The 17,095-nt window shown below is 53.2% G+C and overlaps 1 protein-coding gene and 1 long non-coding RNA gene across 3 annotated transcripts; one reads left to right on the forward strand and one right to left on the reverse strand.

Annotated features, from left to right (window-relative positions):
• Positions 1-593: 593 nt before the first annotated feature.
• On the forward strand, positions 594-13,052 carry LOC142365347 (medium-chain specific acyl-CoA dehydrogenase, mitochondrial-like). Of its 2 annotated transcripts, none has more exons than XM_075446086.1 (12): positions 594-716; positions 2,798-2,894; positions 3,616-3,713; positions 3,824-3,893; positions 6,107-6,207; positions 6,299-6,379; positions 7,171-7,301; positions 8,822-8,930; positions 9,301-9,441; positions 9,518-9,613; positions 10,820-11,068; positions 12,965-13,052. In XM_075446086.1, exons 1-12 carry the CDS (start codon positions 693-695, stop codon positions 13,034-13,036), a joined length of 1,269 nt encoding a protein of 422 aa, XP_075302201.1. In that variant the 5' UTR covers positions 594-692; the 3' UTR covers positions 13,037-13,052. The 2 variants fall into 2 exon arrangements, with proteins under 2 accessions (XP_075302201.1, XP_075302200.1); XM_075446085.1 differs by having other exon boundaries at positions 611-716; positions 2,795-2,894.
• On the reverse strand, positions 11,532-16,792 carry LOC142365351 (uncharacterized). The gene is made up of 3 exons (XR_012766440.1): positions 16,631-16,792; positions 12,715-12,898; positions 11,532-11,698 (listed from the first exon to the last, which is right to left on the reverse strand). It is a non-coding gene; the product is annotated as an uncharacterized LOC142365351 (long non-coding RNA).
• Positions 16,793-17,095: the final 303 nt, after the last annotated feature.

Raw genomic sequence — 17,095 nt, forward strand, 5'->3', positions numbered from 1 at the left:
CAGGGCGAGGGAGGTTCTCCTCTCCCTCTGCTCTGCCCTTGTGAGGCCCCATCTGCAGTGCTGTGTCCAGTGCTAGGCTCCCCAGTTCAAGAAAGATGAGGAGCTACTGGAGAGAGTCCAGCGCAGGGCTACGAGGATGAGGAGGGGACAGGAGCATCTCTCCTGCGAGGAGAGGCTGAGGGAGCTGGGCTTGTTCAGCCTGGAGAAGAGAAGGCTGCGAGGGGACCTTAGAAATGCCTGTAAATATCTGCAGGGTGGGGGTCAGGAGGACGGGGCCAGACTCTTTCCAGTGGTGCCCAGTGACAGGACAAGGGGCAACGGGCACAAACTGGAGCAGAGGAAGCTCCAGCTGAACCCGAGGAAGAACTTCTTCCCTCTGAGGGTGACGGAGCCCTGGCCCAGGCTGCCCAGGGAGACTGTGGAGTCTCCTTCTCTGGAGATATTCCAGCCCCGCCTAGACGCGGTGCTGTGCAGCCTGCTGTGGGTGACCCTGCTTGGGCAGGGGGTTGGGCTGGGTGACCCACAGAGGTCCCTTCCCCCACCCCGCCCCGTGTGTTTGTGACATAGCACCCGGCCCCGTTCCGCCCTCAGCCTTGGTCACAGCCCAGAGCGAGGCCAGGCCCCGCACCCCACGGCCCCACCGCCGCCCCAGCCGGACAGCGCCGGCAGCTGCCGCGGGTCGCCTGGGCAAGATGTCGGCCTTCGGAGCCTGCCGGGTGAGCGGGGGGGGCCGGGCCGGGCAGGAGGCCATGGGGTGGGGGGCGGCGGGAGCAGCCGCGGGCCGAGGCGCCGGGGTCCTCCCGCCGAGGAGCGGGACACGGGGCGGCCCCCCCCCCCCCCCCCTCGGCCCTGTGCTCCCAAGTGGGTGAAGGGTGAAGGGCGGCGGGGCGGGCGGCCACGGCCCTGGGGCCTCGCCAGCATCGCACTGCCCTTGGCGGCTCTGCTGGCCCTGGTGGTTCTGGTGGCCCTGGTGGTTCTGGTGGCCCTGGTGGTTCTGGTGGCCCTGGCGGCTCTGCTGGTCTTGGTGGTTCTGCTGGCCCTGGTGGTTCTGGTGGCCCTGGTGGTTCTGGTGGCCCTGGCGGCTCTGCTGGTCTTGGTGGTTCTGCTGGCTCTGCTGGCCCGGGTGGTTCTGCTGGCCCTGGTGGCTCTGCTGGCCCTCGTGACTCGGCTGGCCCCGGTGGTTCTGCTGGCTGTGGTGGCTTCGAGTGGCCTCGGTGGCTCTGGTGGCGTTGGGACGCGGCAGGCACTGGGCGTGAGCATGGCTGCGGGTTCCTCGGCGCCCAGCCCACCGAGCTGGCCAGCGGGGCGGCCAGCTGAGTGGGCGGGGGTCGGCCGCACCCCCAGGTGTCGGGAGCGGCGGGTTCCCGGCCGTAACCCACAGGAACGACGTTGCGCGCCGCTCGGGTGCGGACGCCGCGCGAGTTCTCTGGCACGACCTCGGCAGCTGCCTCTGCATTGGGCATCGCCGCCGAGCTCTGGACTTTGGCTGCTTCAGGCCCAGCTTTCTGGTGGCAAAAATTATGACAATTACCTGGCTTTTTCTCAGCCCCATCTGCTTCTTGCCCGCTTCCGTATAAAATAAGGTGTGAAATGTTTTGGGGGGATCCAGCTCTTTGCAGCGGTTTGTCGGAGCTGTTTGATCCTGTTGGTTTTACCGCGCGACAGCGGCCGCAGCGAGGGGAGAACGCTCAGCCGGGCAGGTGGGGCTGGGGGAAGGCAGCGACCTGGCCAGGCTGGAGAGCTGGGCAGAGAGGAACCTGATGAGGTTCAACCAGGGCAAGGGCAGGGTCCTGCACCTGGGGAGGAACAACCCCAGGCACCAGGACAGGCTGGGGCGGCCCTGCTGGAGAGCAGCTCTGCGGAGAGGGACTGGGAGTGCTGGGGGACGACAGGGTGACCATGAGCCAGCAGTGTGCCCTGGGTGCCCCGAAGGCCAATGGGATCCTGGGGTGCATGAGGAGGAGTGTGGGCAGCAGGGCGAGGGAGGTTCTCCTCCCCCTCTGCTGTGCCCTGGGGAGGCCCCATCTGCAGCGCTGTGTCCAGTTCTGGGCTCCCCAGTTCAAGAAAGATGAGGAGCTACTGGAGAGAGTCCAGCGCAGGGCTACGAGGATGAGGAGGGGACAGGAGCATCTCTCCTGCGAGGAGAGGCTGAGGGAGCTGGGCTTGTTCAGCCTGGAGAAGAGAAGGCTGCGAGGGGACCTTAGAAATGCCTCTAAGTATCTGCAGGGTGGGGGTCAGGAGGACGGGGCCAAGCTCTTTCCAGTGGTGCCCAGCGACAGGACAAGGGACAACAGGCACAAACTGGAGCAGAGGAAGTTCCGTCTGAACGTGAGGAAGAACTTCTTCCCTCTGAGGGTGCCGAAGCCCTGGCCCAGGCTGCCCAGGGAGGCTGTGGAGTCTCCTTCTCTGGAGATATTCCAGCCCCACCTGGACGTGGTGCTGTGCAGCCTGCTCTGGGTGACCCTGCTTGGGCAGGGGGTTGGGCTGGGTGACCCCCAGAGGTCCCTTCCAACCCCGACCATCCTGTGACGCACCGTGCCGCAGCGGCTGGCGGTGGCGAGCGGTCCAGGCGCAACGCAGTGCCTGCTGGCAAGCACGGTCCCGAACTACGATGCCCTCATCGGCGGTCCCGTGCCCAGCAGCGGCCGGCCTGTGCTTCGTCACCCTTTACCTTCGCAGACGTTTTCCGTTTTCTGTGGAAACGCCTCGTCTCCCCCTGGTCCTGCCTTGTGCTCTCCCCGCTGCGGCGCGCGGGAGCGGCGGAGATCTCACACCCGTCTGCTTGCTTCCTCAGCAGATGCTGCGAGCCGTGGCGGGGCGCGGGTGGAGGCCGCGCTCCAGCAAACCCGCTCCCAGCGCACACGCCAAGAGGCCCGGGGCTGGCTTCAGCTTTGGTAAGTACGACAGGTTTGCGGAGGAATACGGCATTACGGACAAATCAGAGTTAGGAGGAAAGCCAGCCGCGCTGCGGTTCGGTGGGAATTTACAAGGGGTTTCTTCTGAGTAGATTTCTGTCCTCTTTTAAAAAACCATTTGAAAACCAAAATCACTTTCCTCTCCAGCTGAGGAAAGCCGGGCACGTTTGTGATGTTTATGGGGTTTTATTCTTTTTCGAACTGATGTCTGTCTTCAGCTTTTTCATTGCCAGAGTTCCCTCAGCTTTGAAGAATGATCTCAAGTTGGCTTTTACAATGTTAAAATAACTGTCTGTAGTCTTAGCGGAATGCGGTTGTAAAGAAATTCCCCCCCGTTTAGGCCTGGTACGTAGGTAAGAGCAGATTTAGCAGCCAGACGTTTGGAGCGAGTAGCCAGAACCACCAGATGAGGAACGCCGCTCTGCCTCTGTCTCCTCCTCCGTTACGCAGCGCTCCCCGCTGCGTCGCCGCTGGCGTGCGGATGAGTCGGTCAGAGATCAGCGCGGGTTTTCTCTGGAGCGAAGGAGGAGGTCGAGCCGCTTGGTTGCTGGAGAGGCACGGGGAGGCGGGTCCGCGCGGTCTGGGTTGTCCTGGGAGGAACTCATGCTTGGTTCTTCTTTTCTCGTCACCTGACAACTGGCAGAATGAAAAAGAGTACGGAATTTGCGAGGTGGGTTTTTTTACGTTGTTTTTTTGCTAGAACTGACTGATGAACAGAAAGAGTTTCAAGCCACTGCTCGGAAATTTGCTGTGGAAGAAGTTATTCCTGTTGCTGCACAGTACGACAAAACTGGAGAGGTAAATTACCATAGAGTAGGGGGGGAAAAGTCGATTTTTATCTTAATCTGTGTCAAATTTATAATGTTAACGGTGACGAATCCGGAAGTGATTCTGCCTGTCTGTTCCAGTATCCTCTGCCGCTCATAAAACGAGCTTGGGAGCTTGGTCTTATGAATTCGCACATACCGGAGAGCTGCGGTAAGTAACCGTTCTTTTTCATCTGTAAAATAAAACAAAGAAAAGGCCTTTGAGGAGATTTATATGTTCCGTATAAAACGAACAGTCGCCCACTCGACGCTCTAAACTTCCTCAGCAGGCAGGCTGGCGCCTGCAGCTGGTGCCGGGGGCAGACGTCGTCTGGCCACAAACTGGGCAGATCACGATTTCCTAATTTGTGACCAGGTTTTCTACCGTGGCGACAGCTGCCCGACGGTCCCCTGGCGCGGCGCGGCCGCTGGTGGGGCGGAGGGGTCAGAAGATCGCGTTTTGATCTCGTTTCTGACGCAGGCCGGAGCAATTTCCGAGTTTAGTCCGGAAGGACGGTGTTCCAGTTTAGGTGCCGTGCGGTACGGCAGTGCTTCGGTGTGTGACTGACCTTGGAAAGAAACGTTACATTTCAGATTTTCCTTTTGCATTTATATTACCTGAAAACGAAGCTGGGGAATTGTCCCTAGCAGAGCCTGTATTTTTGAAGAGTCAGCGGAGGGTGGACCTTTTATCAAAAATTTAATTAATAAGGAAGAAAGAGACAAAAGGAGTAATTGTGAGGAGCAGCCACAAATTCTAGGGAAACTCGAGGCTGAAAGAGCATTAAATTAAAACTTAGAAGGGACAAACTGGACGCCATTCCTTTACAAGGTCTGCAAGGGAGAGCAGGGAAAATGCACCCCAGTCAGCCTGATGCACCGCGTAAGTTAACAACACGATGAAGTACAGTGGAGCAGACACGCCTCCGGCACGCCGTGGGGTTTTCCTAAAAGGAAGTCAGGGCACAAAAAATAAATGGAGTTTGCTGCAGGAGCTGATAAGCCTGTGAACACCTGGGTGGTATAAAATGCTCAGACTTTGGAAATTAATGTGAAAAATCAGCTGGTTTCATAGCGGAAAAATCAGCAGCACAGACTGGCTGGCGCTTGGGCTGAAGAACCAGGGAGAGGGTGTCCCCAGGGAGGTCACAGAGTTAGCTGGGAATACCGAGTTACTCCGTGTCGAAAAGGTGTGAAGAACTGCAGGGGAAGGCTGTGAAACTGGGCAACTGTTAAAATGGCAGACGAAAATCAGAACAGGAAAAATGATGCACCCAGGAAAGGAAAGAAGCAATCCAGGCTTCCCAGAGCAAATGGTGTCGTCTGAGCAAGTTAGTGCCTCTGAAAAAAAAACAAGATTTGGGGGGTTAGAATATAAAGTGTTGTGAAGATGTCAGCAAAATGCCCACAAGTGGTCAAAGCCATAAACTTCAGGTCAGAAATTAAGAAGAGAATGATGAAAAAAGCAGAAGGCATAATTCTGCTGCTGCCTGAATCCAAACTGCGCTTGCCTCTGCAGTTCTTTAAGCAGCCTGATCCTGCCACCTGGAAAGGGTGTCGTGGGAAGGGAGGAGATTCCTAAAAAGGTGACAAAGATGGTAAAAGGTACAGAACAGCTGCTGAGTGAGAAACACCGCAGCCGTCAGCGTGGTGGGGCGTCTGAGAAGGGACCGCTAGCTCACCGTCCCTTTGGTGCGACCCGAAGGCAGCAGGGCCAGAGCAAGTGAAAGGAGGTGGCTCCACACTAAGTGCAGAGTTAATTTGTGTGGCTCGTTACCCCTGGATGACACCGGTGCTCAAATTGTACGTGGGGGCAAAAAGAGAGCGGGCAAATCCCCAGAAGAAATCTCTTGTCAGGGGCTGGCTGACAGAGAGACCAAGGAAACTTGTGGCTGAGGAAGTCACCTGAAGGCTGAGGAAAATATTCTGAGGACGTATAGCTGTATCGTTACTGCGTTTTTATCCACTTGCCAAAGTGCTGGCTGCTGTCGGGAGCAGATTACCGGGTTGGTTTTCTGACCGATGCTTGGTTTTTGTATTCCTGAGTGCTGTGGTAGCTCAGGAGCCCGTGTCGCCCTTCCTCTGCTTCCTAAGAACTCTTCAGAAGATTCTCAGATGTGAGGTAGTTGAAAGGCTTTGGCAGTGCATTCTCGCAGTTGTCCCACGTCAAGCCCGTCACCCTGCAACGGATAAATGTGATTTTTAAGTCATCTGTTACTACTCTGAGAAAACTTTTCTTTGGAACGCTTGCGTGGGAATGTCTGATCGAACACAGGGCACAATCAAATGCATGAGGGGGAATGTGTTTCCGATAATTAATTTTTGTCGCTCACTGATGTGTTCCACTTCAGCCTCGTTTTAGTCAGTGAAATATTTGAACTGTAGGTGGTCTGGGCCTCGGCACTTTTGAGTCCTGCCTTATAACGGAAGAGTTAGCGTACGGATGCACGGGGGTTCAGACTGCCATTGAGGGGAACTCCCTAGGGGTAAGCGCTGTCCCTTCCTGCCTCCTTTCAGCTGGAGTCCGTGCCCTTTAGAAAGGTGGCTTAACGCTCTAAATATTTCATTTTCTTTCAGGAAATGCCAGTAATCATTGCGGGAAATGAGCAGCAGCAGAAGAAATACTTGGGAAGAATGATAGAGGAACCACTTATGTGTGTAAGTAGGACTTGGGAACACTGTAGAATGTTCCGAAATTACATTCATTGGGTTTTTTGGGCTGTTTAAAACACTGATATCTACTCACAACTTAGCCTGTGTTGGTTTTTAAACAAACCGTGGCGTTTACTGAAAGCCAGGGAGTACTGAATTAGATGTAAGCAGGAAGCAAACAGAAGATACTGCCTGGAAAAGCATCCGAAGTCGCTTCCAGGAAATTAACGCCTTTGAATTCACTCTCAAGGGAAGCTGCAGGGGTGTAAGGAAAATGCAAGGTTTGTAGGAGCACAGACGCAATCAGATGGGCATTAAACTGCACTTAGGGATGTCAGGTGATATTTAAGCAGAACTTGTCACATAGAAAGATGTAAAGATTTATGTGCAGTGCGTTAAAATGGGAGAAACTAAGCCTCATGAAATGAAGAGCACGGTTCCCATAAAATTTTACTCTGTGCTCTTACTTTCAGATTTCAAAGATCGTCAGCTTTCGTGTCAGAGTTTGTGAAGCATAAGGGAGGGGGGTGACTTATTAAAAGTTACAGAATGGTTCTGGTTATCATTAGAAGATCATTCCAATTATTATTATGGATTTATAAGGAGAACTAACCCTATGTGCTTGGACTCTTGCTCAGACAGCTGTTGGGGTTTTTCGCTGTAGTATTTTGGGGTTTTCCACACAGTCCACTTAAGACTTTTACAGATCAGTTTGGTGCACGTGATTCTGCAATAATTTCTGGTTGCTTAAAACCAGAGTTTTATTCCTCAATATTTGGCATTTTCTTTTCTTCTAGGCTTACTGCGTAACCGAGCCTGGCGCAGGCTCTGACGTGGCCGGTATAAAAACCAAGGCTGAGAAGAAAGGAGACGAATATGTCATCAATGGTCAGAAGATGTGGATCACAAACGGTGGGAAAGCAAACTGGTGTGTTGGCTTTTGACTGGCGTCCCATTCTGTTACTCTGTTCCGACCTGAGGTGCCCCCCACGCCCCCCAGTTAGACACCAGCGGTTCTCTGAAGGTCTGGCACAAAGCTGAGCCTTCGTCATGGTGCATCTCGCTGCCCTTGGACCTGTGACCAGTTCGTCAGGGCAAGGTGTGAGGCAGGGCCGTGTGAGGCAGGGCCGTGCAGCGTCTCACATGGACACTGAGCGATGACGGGACAACTCCGCTCAAGAAGGCCTCTCAATTTTTGCTGCTGTCAAACAAAACCAGTTCCGCTGTCTCTTCCGGGAAGGGCAGCACCAGTCAGAGTTAACTGGCCCAGTGCTCAAGAGGCTCCTGTTACAAGGGACCTTGCTCTGTGGCTGTGGTGGCCCAGATCAGTTGCTTCTGATTCTGCTGGAAACGTCTCTCACTTCCAGTGAAGACAGAAAAATGCCAGCATTGTGGTGTGACCTTTTATTTTGCTAAGGGAAGACATTTGCCCAGTGCCAACGGATCCAGGTTTTGCTGTGGCGTCTGTGGAGGTGCTTTACAACACAGACCTCCTTCATCACGTCTCACACAAGAGCATGCTCATCCCCACCACACAGATTCTTTTGAATTCAAGAGGAAAAACTTGACACATTTATGTCTAAAGCTGGATTTTCTTGTTATTTATTTCTCTGTTCAAGGCAGACCCCTCAAGGAGAATCTACCACAGAATCACAGAATCACAGAATGGTAGGGGTTGGAAGGGACCTCTGTGGGTCATCTAGTCCAACCCTCCTGCCGAAGCAGGGTCACCAACAGCAGGTTGTAGAGGACCTTGTCCAGGCGGGTCTGGAATATCTCCAGAGAAGGAGACTCCACAGCCTCCCTGGGCAGCCTGGGCCAGGGCTCCGGCACCCTCAGAGGGAAGAAGTTCTTCCTCGTGTTCAGACAGAACTTCCTGTGCCTCAGTTTGTGCCCGTTGCCCCTTGTCCTGTCGCAGGGCACCACTGGAAAGAGCTTGCCAACCAACCAGCTCTCTTTGATGTTACTGAGCACCATCAGTGTGATTTAGCACTGTTTGATTTCTAACGGAAAAAAACTCCTTTATAGCTTATACTTAGCAGAACAAAACTGAGATCTTCGAAATCAGCTGATAACTTGAAGGTTCTGCACGCAGTACTGTGATTCCTGATTTTTACGTACGTGCTGTGAAGTGGTTTCTGTTGTACTGTGCGTGAAGCCGATGGGAATGTTAAGACTTAAAATACATGGAAAAGGTGAAGGACCTTTGCGTGCTGACCTGAGGTGACTGTAGTAAATCTGGACTTTGGCAGTAAGAGACGCACTGACACTTCCTCTCTCTCGCTGCCTCTCCGTTTATTTTTGGCAGGGCCAAAGGGTTGTTAACTGAGTGGCAGATCTATTATATGGTAGAAAGACACATAAAAGCATCCCATGTGTTAGCTAAAAAAGTACCTGATCGTTAATTGCGAGGAGAAACGGACTGCCCTCGTCTCTGTTTTACACCAGGTATTTTCTGCTAGCGCGTACCGATCCAGACCCAAAAGCTCCCGCAGGCAAAGCCTTTACTGGATTCATTGTGGAAGCGAATAGCCCTGGAATCCAAGTCGGAAGAAAGGTGAGGAGCGTACCTCTGCTTTGACAAGCCATGAGTTTTCATTCGCTTCTAAAGCGGTAACGCAACAATCCGCCGTTCACACTGGACACCCTGGGCTAGTTCTCTTTGGGGAAAGAAAGACAAACGAATGATTACGGCTGCAGAATCGATTTCACAAACAGAGACAGGAAACTGCTTGGACAAACTACGGGCATGGCGATCTGTAAATGCAAAGCTAGTGTTTGTTGTGTACGTGATGATTTTTAGACAAAGCCAAAGTGTTTGGGGGAAAAAAAAATTACCTGATGCTTTGAGTAAACTGAAGAATGAAAATGTGTTGCACCTTGGCAGAATCCCATTGAGTTGCACCTCTGTCAACTTCCCTGTACAGGAAATGAACATGGGCCAGCGCTGCTCCGACACAAGAGGTATTGTCTTTGAAGATGTCAGAGTTCCGAAAGAAAATGTATTACTAGGTGAAGGAGCTGGCTTTAAAATCGCAATGGGAGCTTTTGATAAGACCAGACCACCCGTAAGTATCAGAAAGAAGTTACTTAGAAATTCCCTTTATATTTTCCGATTTTCATGCTGTGCTGTGTTTAATTCAGGTAGCAGCTGGTGCTGTTGGGTTAGCAAAAAGAGCGCTCGATGAAGCTACCAAATATGCCTTGGAAAGAAAAACCTTTGGGAAACCAATTGTTGAAGTAAGTTAAATATATAAAAATAAGTATATCCAAAAGCTGCGTTTTCATACCTGATGTACTACGAGTGAATTTTCAGCGTTGTTCCTTTACATTCAGGACGTGAGATTTATGGTATCTCTGCCACTGCTTGGCTTTTCAAGTATATAGGTCAGCGCTATCTGAGTAAATCTAGTTATGCAGTAACTCCTGGGATTCTTCAGTAATTTATTGATGATAATAGCAAAATCACAAAGGAAACTCCACCCAAAACCCTGAAACTGTCAGGACACACTGAAGCTCTTCAATGCTCATGAGCAGGGATTTTCAGGGAAGGAGGAAATCTCCCTGAGGCAGGGACACAAGACTCACAGTATTAATACTAACGGAACACATTGCCAATCACACTGCTTTCCTGGCTTAAAGAAATATCCATAAACATCCGACTAAATACAGATCTCATAAAAAGGAAAGCACAACTTCATCAATCAATACTTAATCCCTGTGACTAAGTGGATTTTAGAATTAAAAACTTAAAAGTCTGGGTGGCCCAAACGGTTCAGAAACGGGGCTTGAGGTGAACCGGTGTGCTACACCGAGGGATGGAAAGGGGAATCAAAACGTGAAGTGATAACTGGAGGGCTGGAGCACCTCTCCTCCGAGGACAGGCTGAGGGAACTGGGGCTGCTCAGCCTGGAGGAGAGAAGGCTCCGGGGTGACCTTAGAGCAGCTGCCAGTGCCTGGAGGGGCCGACAGGAAGGATGGAGAGGGGCTTTTCACAAGGGGGTGCAGTGATAGGACAAGGGGGAACGGCTCTAAACTAAAAGAGGGCAGATTTAGAGTAGACACAGGAAAGAAATTCTTCCCTCTGAGGGTGGTGAAGCACTGGCCCAGGCTGCCCAGAGAAGCTGTGGCTGCCCCCTCCCTGGCAGGGCTCAGGGCCAGGTTGGATGGAGCTCTGAGCACCCTGGGCTGGTGGGAGGGGTCCCTGCTGATGGCAGGGGGTTGGACCCAGATGATCTTTAAGGTCCCTTCCAACCCTTACTATTCCATGATTCTATTCCATGATTCCATGATTTTGAGAGCCTGATCCAAATTCTGGAGAACTCAAGTATGATTTCCTGAGCGCGCTGAGCTTGCAAATTAAGATATTAAGAAGACTTTATTCTGCTTGGATGTCAGAGGGTTTTAGGCAGGCAACGTTAACATGGTTTGTTTCCTCAACCACAGCACCAAGCAGTGTCTTTCATGCTTGCTGAAATGGCCATGAAAGTGGAGCTGGCCAGGATGGCTTACCAGAGGGCTGCGTGGGAAGTCGACGCTGGCCGCAGGAACACCTACTACGCTTCCATCGCAAAGGCCTTCGCCGGTGATGTTGCGAACCAAGTAGCTATGGACGCAGTGCAGATTTTTGGAGGAAATGGATTTAATACTGAATATCCTGTGGAAAAACTCATGAGAGATGCTAAAATCTACCAGGTGAGTAAAAGAGAGGATGCAATCTGTACAGTCATGCATACATTTTATATAAAATAAACTAATGGCTACTTATTTGAAATGGTGACGTGCACACACATAGAAGTTTTGAGGCTGAGAGCAATAATCCTTCCATTTAAAAAAAGGGCATGCAAATCAGGCAAATTCTTGCCTACAAAACTCTGTGTGCATGAGATCAACAGCTTAACCTGCCCAAGAGGAACAGCTGCGTCTTCCCCTCAGCCCCATACCTGGTGCAGAGAACGGTCGCTGGAAATCGCATCCTGTGCCTTGTCATACCCAAAGCGGGCGCACAGAACAAGCGACGCGCGGTGGCTGCACCGAGTGTGCCGCTTGCCTCCCTCCTCGTTGAGTCTAGAGGAGAACACTCCAACAGCTTCTGCCTCATTCCTCATCAGTCACGGTGGGGGTTGGTTTAGGGGTGTTTTTTTTTTTTTTCTGCTTCCCAGGCTCTGCATCACTTCTTGCTGTGCTCTGAACCTTCTGCCTGAAACTTTGGTGTCGTAAGCTGGGCTTTACTTCACCTGAGATATCACCAGCACTGAGTGTCACGTGTTAGTTATCTTGTGTGTGTTCATTAACAGAAGTGTGGCGCAGCCTGCAGTGATTAGCCTTTAAAAAAAAAAAAAAAAAAAGCCCAGAACAAAACCCCCAACAAAATGTTCCCATATTTACTCATATTTAGCCCATAGTGGCTCATAATCCCCAGATCTTTTTCTTCAGCGTTATTACCAAGAAATTATTCCCCATCATAATTCTTCTCGTAGCATATACTATGCTACAGTTCTTTATTCGGAAAGAATGATTGAATTATGTTCAGGAAAACCAGGAATCTTTTATCTTTTCACATCTTCCTGACATTAATAATGACTAGAAAAAAACACACCGAAATAGAGGACAACAAGAAATGTATGTGGGCCGTGACCCGCAGCGCTGTAATAGGTGTCATTCTGAAGATTCTAGGTAGTTGAAATTTCGTTTATTGCTGACTTCAAAACTATTCTCACTAGCTGAGAATTTTTCTCTACCTCAGGACAGAAAACTGCTGGTTTGGAATCTAAAGGTTCTTCGTATTAATCACACTCCTGCAACTGGGGAAATGAATGAGTAACTGAATTTGTCATGATTGGGCTTTTTTGCTGTCAGGCTCCACCCTAATGTGACCACAGGTTACAGCGTCTTTATTTCTGCAAAGCTGCCTAAGGTTCTTGGGAGGATTATCCCCGTTTTATGACTACAGACAAAGTGAAATTCCATACCTCTGAGCAATCTGCCAAAGATTCGCTTTGGCAGAGCTGGGAGCTGAAAGACTTCAGCCCCTGAGCTCTGTTTCTGGAGGAAAATGTAAAAATACATGCTCAAGAAAAAAAGGAGGAAATAGTGTGTTGAAGACAGTATTAGTTCAGAAAGAGTAGTGGGAATAAATGGATGAAAGGGACCGTTTGCTATGGCCTTGAAAGGCTAGTCAAAGGAAATGCAGCACTTCCAGCGCAGGTCACCTCCTCCCCTCCACCCACCGTTTCCAAACCCGCTTTGTGAAGCCTAAGTTACGTATTTTCTTCCCCAGAGAAGACATTTCCCCCATCCTTCTTTACTCACTACCTCTGTTAATTCCATGAGAACCTTACTGAGTTTTGCTGAGCGCATCGGAGAGAACAAGACGGTCACTTGGGATCTCGTGTGGGATTTATTGCATTCAGCCCGCTGTAGTTACTCCAGACACACTGGAATTTTGTTCAGTTTTCTCTGTCTTTTGGCACGCCCTAACCCACACAGGGGTAGTGCTATGAAGGTTTACACGTGTAGAAAGATCTGTTAAAATATTAAAAACAACACAAAACAAAAATCAGCTAACATTATTGTAATTCTTCTTTTCAGATTTATGAAGGAACTGCTCAGATTCAAAGGATGATCATAGCCCGGGAACATATCGGCAAATACAAGGCTTAAAGAAACGTTTCAGGCACGTCTGGTGTGGCTGTAGTGTTCTGTGTTCTAATGGAAGAGGATCGGGGAGTGTTTCTCAAGACAGAAGGGCATGGAAAGACACCTTTTCCTTCAAAATCTTTGCTGTGCACATGATTAAGCAGTCCTGCTGCACCCCTCGTCCATTCCCTCACTTCGCTCCTTTTGGCGAAAGGAGCCTGGCAGGGACCCTCCCCGTTCCTAGGCTACGTGTGAAGTTTGAGGTGACAAGACAAGCAAGCAGCCCCAGTCTCTGTGCCTCTGTGCGAGCAGTGCCATGGGTGGGCAGATGAGGCTGAGCAACAGCTTTCCAGGCTAGCCCCTTCTGGCTGCCAGCTATCTGCAGACGTTTGCATTTTCGAAGGAGGGCTGCGAAGGAGCCTGGCAGGGACCCTCCCCGTTCCCAGGCTTCGTGTGAAGTTTGAGGTGGCAAGACAAGCAAGCAGCCCCAGTCTCTGTGACTCTGTGCGAGCAGTGCCATGGGCACATGAGGCTGAGCAACAGTTTTCCAGGCTAGCCCCTTCTGGCTGCCAGCTATCTGCACAGTTTCGCATGTTTGAAATAGGGCTGCCGAGGCTCTCGGCACGGACCCCTATGCTACGTTTGAAGTTTGAGGTGGCAAGACAAGCAAGCAGCCCCAGTCTCTGTGCCTCTGTGCGAGCAGTGCCATGGGCAGATGAGGCTGAGCAACACCTTTCCAGGCTAGCCCCTTCTGCCTGCCAGCTATCTGCAGACGTTCGCATTTTCGAAGCAGGGCTGCGAAGGAGCCTGGCAGGGACCCTCTCCGTTCCCAGGCTACGTGTGAACTTTGAGGTGGCAAGACAAGCAAGAAGCCCCAGTCTCTGTGCCTCTGTGCAAGCAGTGCCATGGGCACACGAGCTTGAGCAACAGCTTTCCAGGCTAGCCCCTTCTGCCTGCCAACTATCTGCACAGGTTCGCATTTTCGGAGCAGGGCTGCCCGAGGCGACCAGCACGTACGTCCTAAGCTACGTTTGAAGTTTGAGGTGGCAAGACAAGCAAGCAGCCCCAGTCTCTGTGCCTCTGTGCGAGCAGTGCCATGGGCGGGCATATGAGGCTGAGCAACAGCTTTCCAGGCTAACCCCTTCTGCCTGCCAACTATCTGCAGACGTTTGCATTTTCGAAGGAGGGCTGCGAAGGAGCCTGGCAGGGACCCTCCCCGTTCCCAGGCTACGTGTGAAGTTTGAGGTGGCAAGACAAGCAAGCAGCCCCAGTCTCTGTGCCTCTGTGCGAGCAGTGCCATGGGCAGATGAGGCTGAGCAACAGCTTTCCAGGCTATCCCCTTCTGCCTGCCAGCTATCTGCACAGTTTCGCATATTTGAAATACGCCTGCCGAGGCTCTCAGCACGGAACCCTATGCTACATTTGACGTTTGAGGTGAGAAGACAAGCAAGCAGCCCCAGTCTCTGTGCCTCTGTGCGAGCAGTGCCATGGGCAGAAAAGGCTTAGCAACAGCTTTCCAGGCTAGCCCCTTCTGCCTGCCAGCTATCTGCAGACTTTCGCATTTTCGGAGGAGGGCTGCGGAAGCAGCCTGGCAGGGACCCTCCCCGTTCCCAGGCTACGTGTGAAGTTTGAGGTGGCAAGACAAGCAAGCAGCCCCAGTCTCTGTGACTCTGTGCGAGCAGTGCCATGGGCAGATGAGGCTGAGCAACAGCTTTCCAGGCTAGCCCCTTCTGCCTGCCAGCTACCTGCAGACTTTCTCATTTTCGGAGGAGGGCTGCGAAGGAGCCTGGCAGGGACCCTCCCCGTTCCCAGGCTACGTGTGAAGTTTGAGGTGGCAAGACAAGCAAGCAGCCCCAGTCTCTGTGCCTCTGTGTGAGCAGTGCCATGGGCAGATGAGGCTGAGCAACACCTTTCCAGGCTACCTCCTTCTGGCTGCCAGCTATCTGCAGACGTTCGCATTTTTGGAGAAGGGCTGCTGGAGGGAGCCTGCCAGGGACTCCCCCCTCATTCCCCCTAAGCTACGTTTGAAGTTTGAGGTGGTAAGACAAGCAAGCAGCCCCAGTCTCTGTGCCTCTGTGCGAGCAGTGCCATGGGCAGATGAGGCTGAGCAACAGCTTTCCAGGCTATCCCCTTCTGCCTGCCAGCTATCTGCACAGTTTCGCATATTTGAAATACGGCTGCCGAGGCTCTCAGCACGGACCCCTATGCTACGTTTGACGTTTGAGGTGAGAAGACAAGCAAGCAGCCCCAGTCTCTGTGCCTCTGTGCGAGCAGTGCCATGGGCAGATGAGGCTGAGCAACAGCTTTCCAGGCTAGCCCCTTCTGCCTGCCAGCTATCTGCAGACGTTCGCATTTTCGAAGCAGGGCTGCGAAGGAGCCTGGCAGGGACCCTCTCCGTTCCCAGGCTACGTGTGAACTTTGAGGTAGCAAGACAAGCAAGCAGCCCCAGTCTCTGTGCCTCTGTGCAAGCAGTGCCATGGGCAGATGAGGCTGAGCAACACCTTTCCAGGCTAGCCCCTTCTGCCTGCCAGCTATCTGCAGACTTTCGCATTTTCGGAGCAGGGCTGCCCGAGGCGACCGGCACGTACGTCCTAAGCTACGTTTGAAGTTTGAGGTGGCAAGACAAGCAAGCAGCCCCAGTCTCTGTGCCTCTGTGCGAGCAGTGCCATGGGCGGGCATATGAGGCTGAGCAACAGCTTTCCTGGCTAGCCCCTTCTGCCTGCCAACTATCTGCAGACGTTTGCATTTTCGAAGGAGGGCTGCGAAGGAGCCTGGCAGGGACCCTCCCCGTTCCCAGGCTACGTGTGAAGTTTGAGGTGGCAAGACAAGCAAGCAGCCCCAGTCTCTGTGCCTCTGTGTGAGCAGTGCCATGGGCAGATGAGGCTGAGCAACACCTTTCCAGGCTAGCTCCTTCTGGCTGCCAGCTATCTGCACAGGTTCGCATTTTCGAAGCAGGGCTGCGAAGGAACCTGGCAGGGACCACCCCCATTCCCAGGCTAGATTTGACGTTTGACGTGGCAAGACAAGCAAGCAGCCCCAGTCTCTGTGCCTCTGTGCAAGCAGTGCCATGGGCAGAGGAGGCTGAGCAACAGCTTTCCAGGCTAGCCCTTTCTGCCTGCCAGCTATCTGCAGACGTTCGCATTTTTGGAGCAGGGCTGCTGGAGGGAGCCTGCCAGGGACCCCCCCTCATTCCCCCTAAGCTACGTTTGAAGTTTGAGGTGGCAAGACAAGCAAGCAGCCCCAGTCTCTGTGCCTCTGTGCGAGCAGTGCCATGGGTAGATGAGGCATGTGTCTTTGCCTTTCCATGTGCCCTAAGGACTGGCGTGGGCCTTTCGGGAGAATCGAGCAGCTGCAAAAGGGTATTTTGGTGCCTCCCAAGGGCCTCCATTTCTGCTTTTGTGCTTTCCAGGCCGCTCTGTTTGCCCTCTGGTGTGGCTTGCAGCTCTACAGGTGCCGTTTGGTGCAGCCCACAGCTCTCCGTCTGCCCTCGGCTGACACCCAGAGCCCTCCCTCTGCCTTTCTCTGTGCCCCACAAATGCCTTTACCCTCTTCTCCCCTCAGGATTGGCTCCAGTGGCCTCCCACCCTGTCCTCAACAAGAGGAAGCTGGGGGACGCACCGGGCACACACGGCGCTTTGGGTCTGGGGGGGCCCCCGGCGGGCGATTCCCGGCGCTGCCGGCTCCACCCCGCGCCCGTCCGCCGGGGAGCGAGGGCCCTGCTCCCGCCGCGCAGCCCCCGGCCCGGCTCCCCTCACGGGCGCTGCCTCCCTTCGCGGGGTCCTTCCGTGCCGCGTGGTGCCCTTTCACCGCCTGCGTGCCGCGGGGTGCCCATTGCCATCGCCTGCGTGCGGCGCCGCCTCGGAGCGCCGGCGGCGGTCAGGCGAGCGGCGCGTGCAGCTCCGGCGGGGTCCTGGCGGGAGGGGTCCTGGCTGGCGCGTCGAGGCGGGAGGCGGCGGCGCTGGATGGCTCTCAGCGCGGAACGGCGCTGGGCGCGGGCTGCGGTACCGGTGGGGCAGGGTCTGTGCCGGCAGCAGCCGCGCCTCCCGCCCTGGTGGGGGGGGGGTGATGCGATGAACCGCGCAG

The sequence above is a fragment of the Opisthocomus hoazin genome, chromosome 36, assembly GCF_030867145.1.
Source record: "Opisthocomus hoazin isolate bOpiHoa1 chromosome 36, bOpiHoa1.hap1, whole genome shotgun sequence".
Lineage (NCBI taxonomy): Eukaryota > Metazoa > Chordata > Aves > Opisthocomiformes > Opisthocomidae > Opisthocomus > Opisthocomus hoazin.

What these genes read in the sequence shown, in the direction of transcription:
- LOC142365347 (XM_075446085.1), top strand. Translation starts at nt 693, where the DNA reads ATGTCGGCCTTCGGAGCCTGCCGG. An exon ending in AGTACGACAAAACTGGAGAG is followed by an intron (nt 3,714 to 3,823) that starts GTAAATTACCAT and finishes TGTCTGTTCCAG; the next exon opens with TATCCTCTGCCGCTCATAAA. An exon ending in TTGATAAGACCAGACCACCC is followed by an intron (nt 9,442 to 9,517) that starts GTAAGTATCAGA and finishes TGTTTAATTCAG; the next exon opens with GTAGCAGCTGGTGCTGTTGG.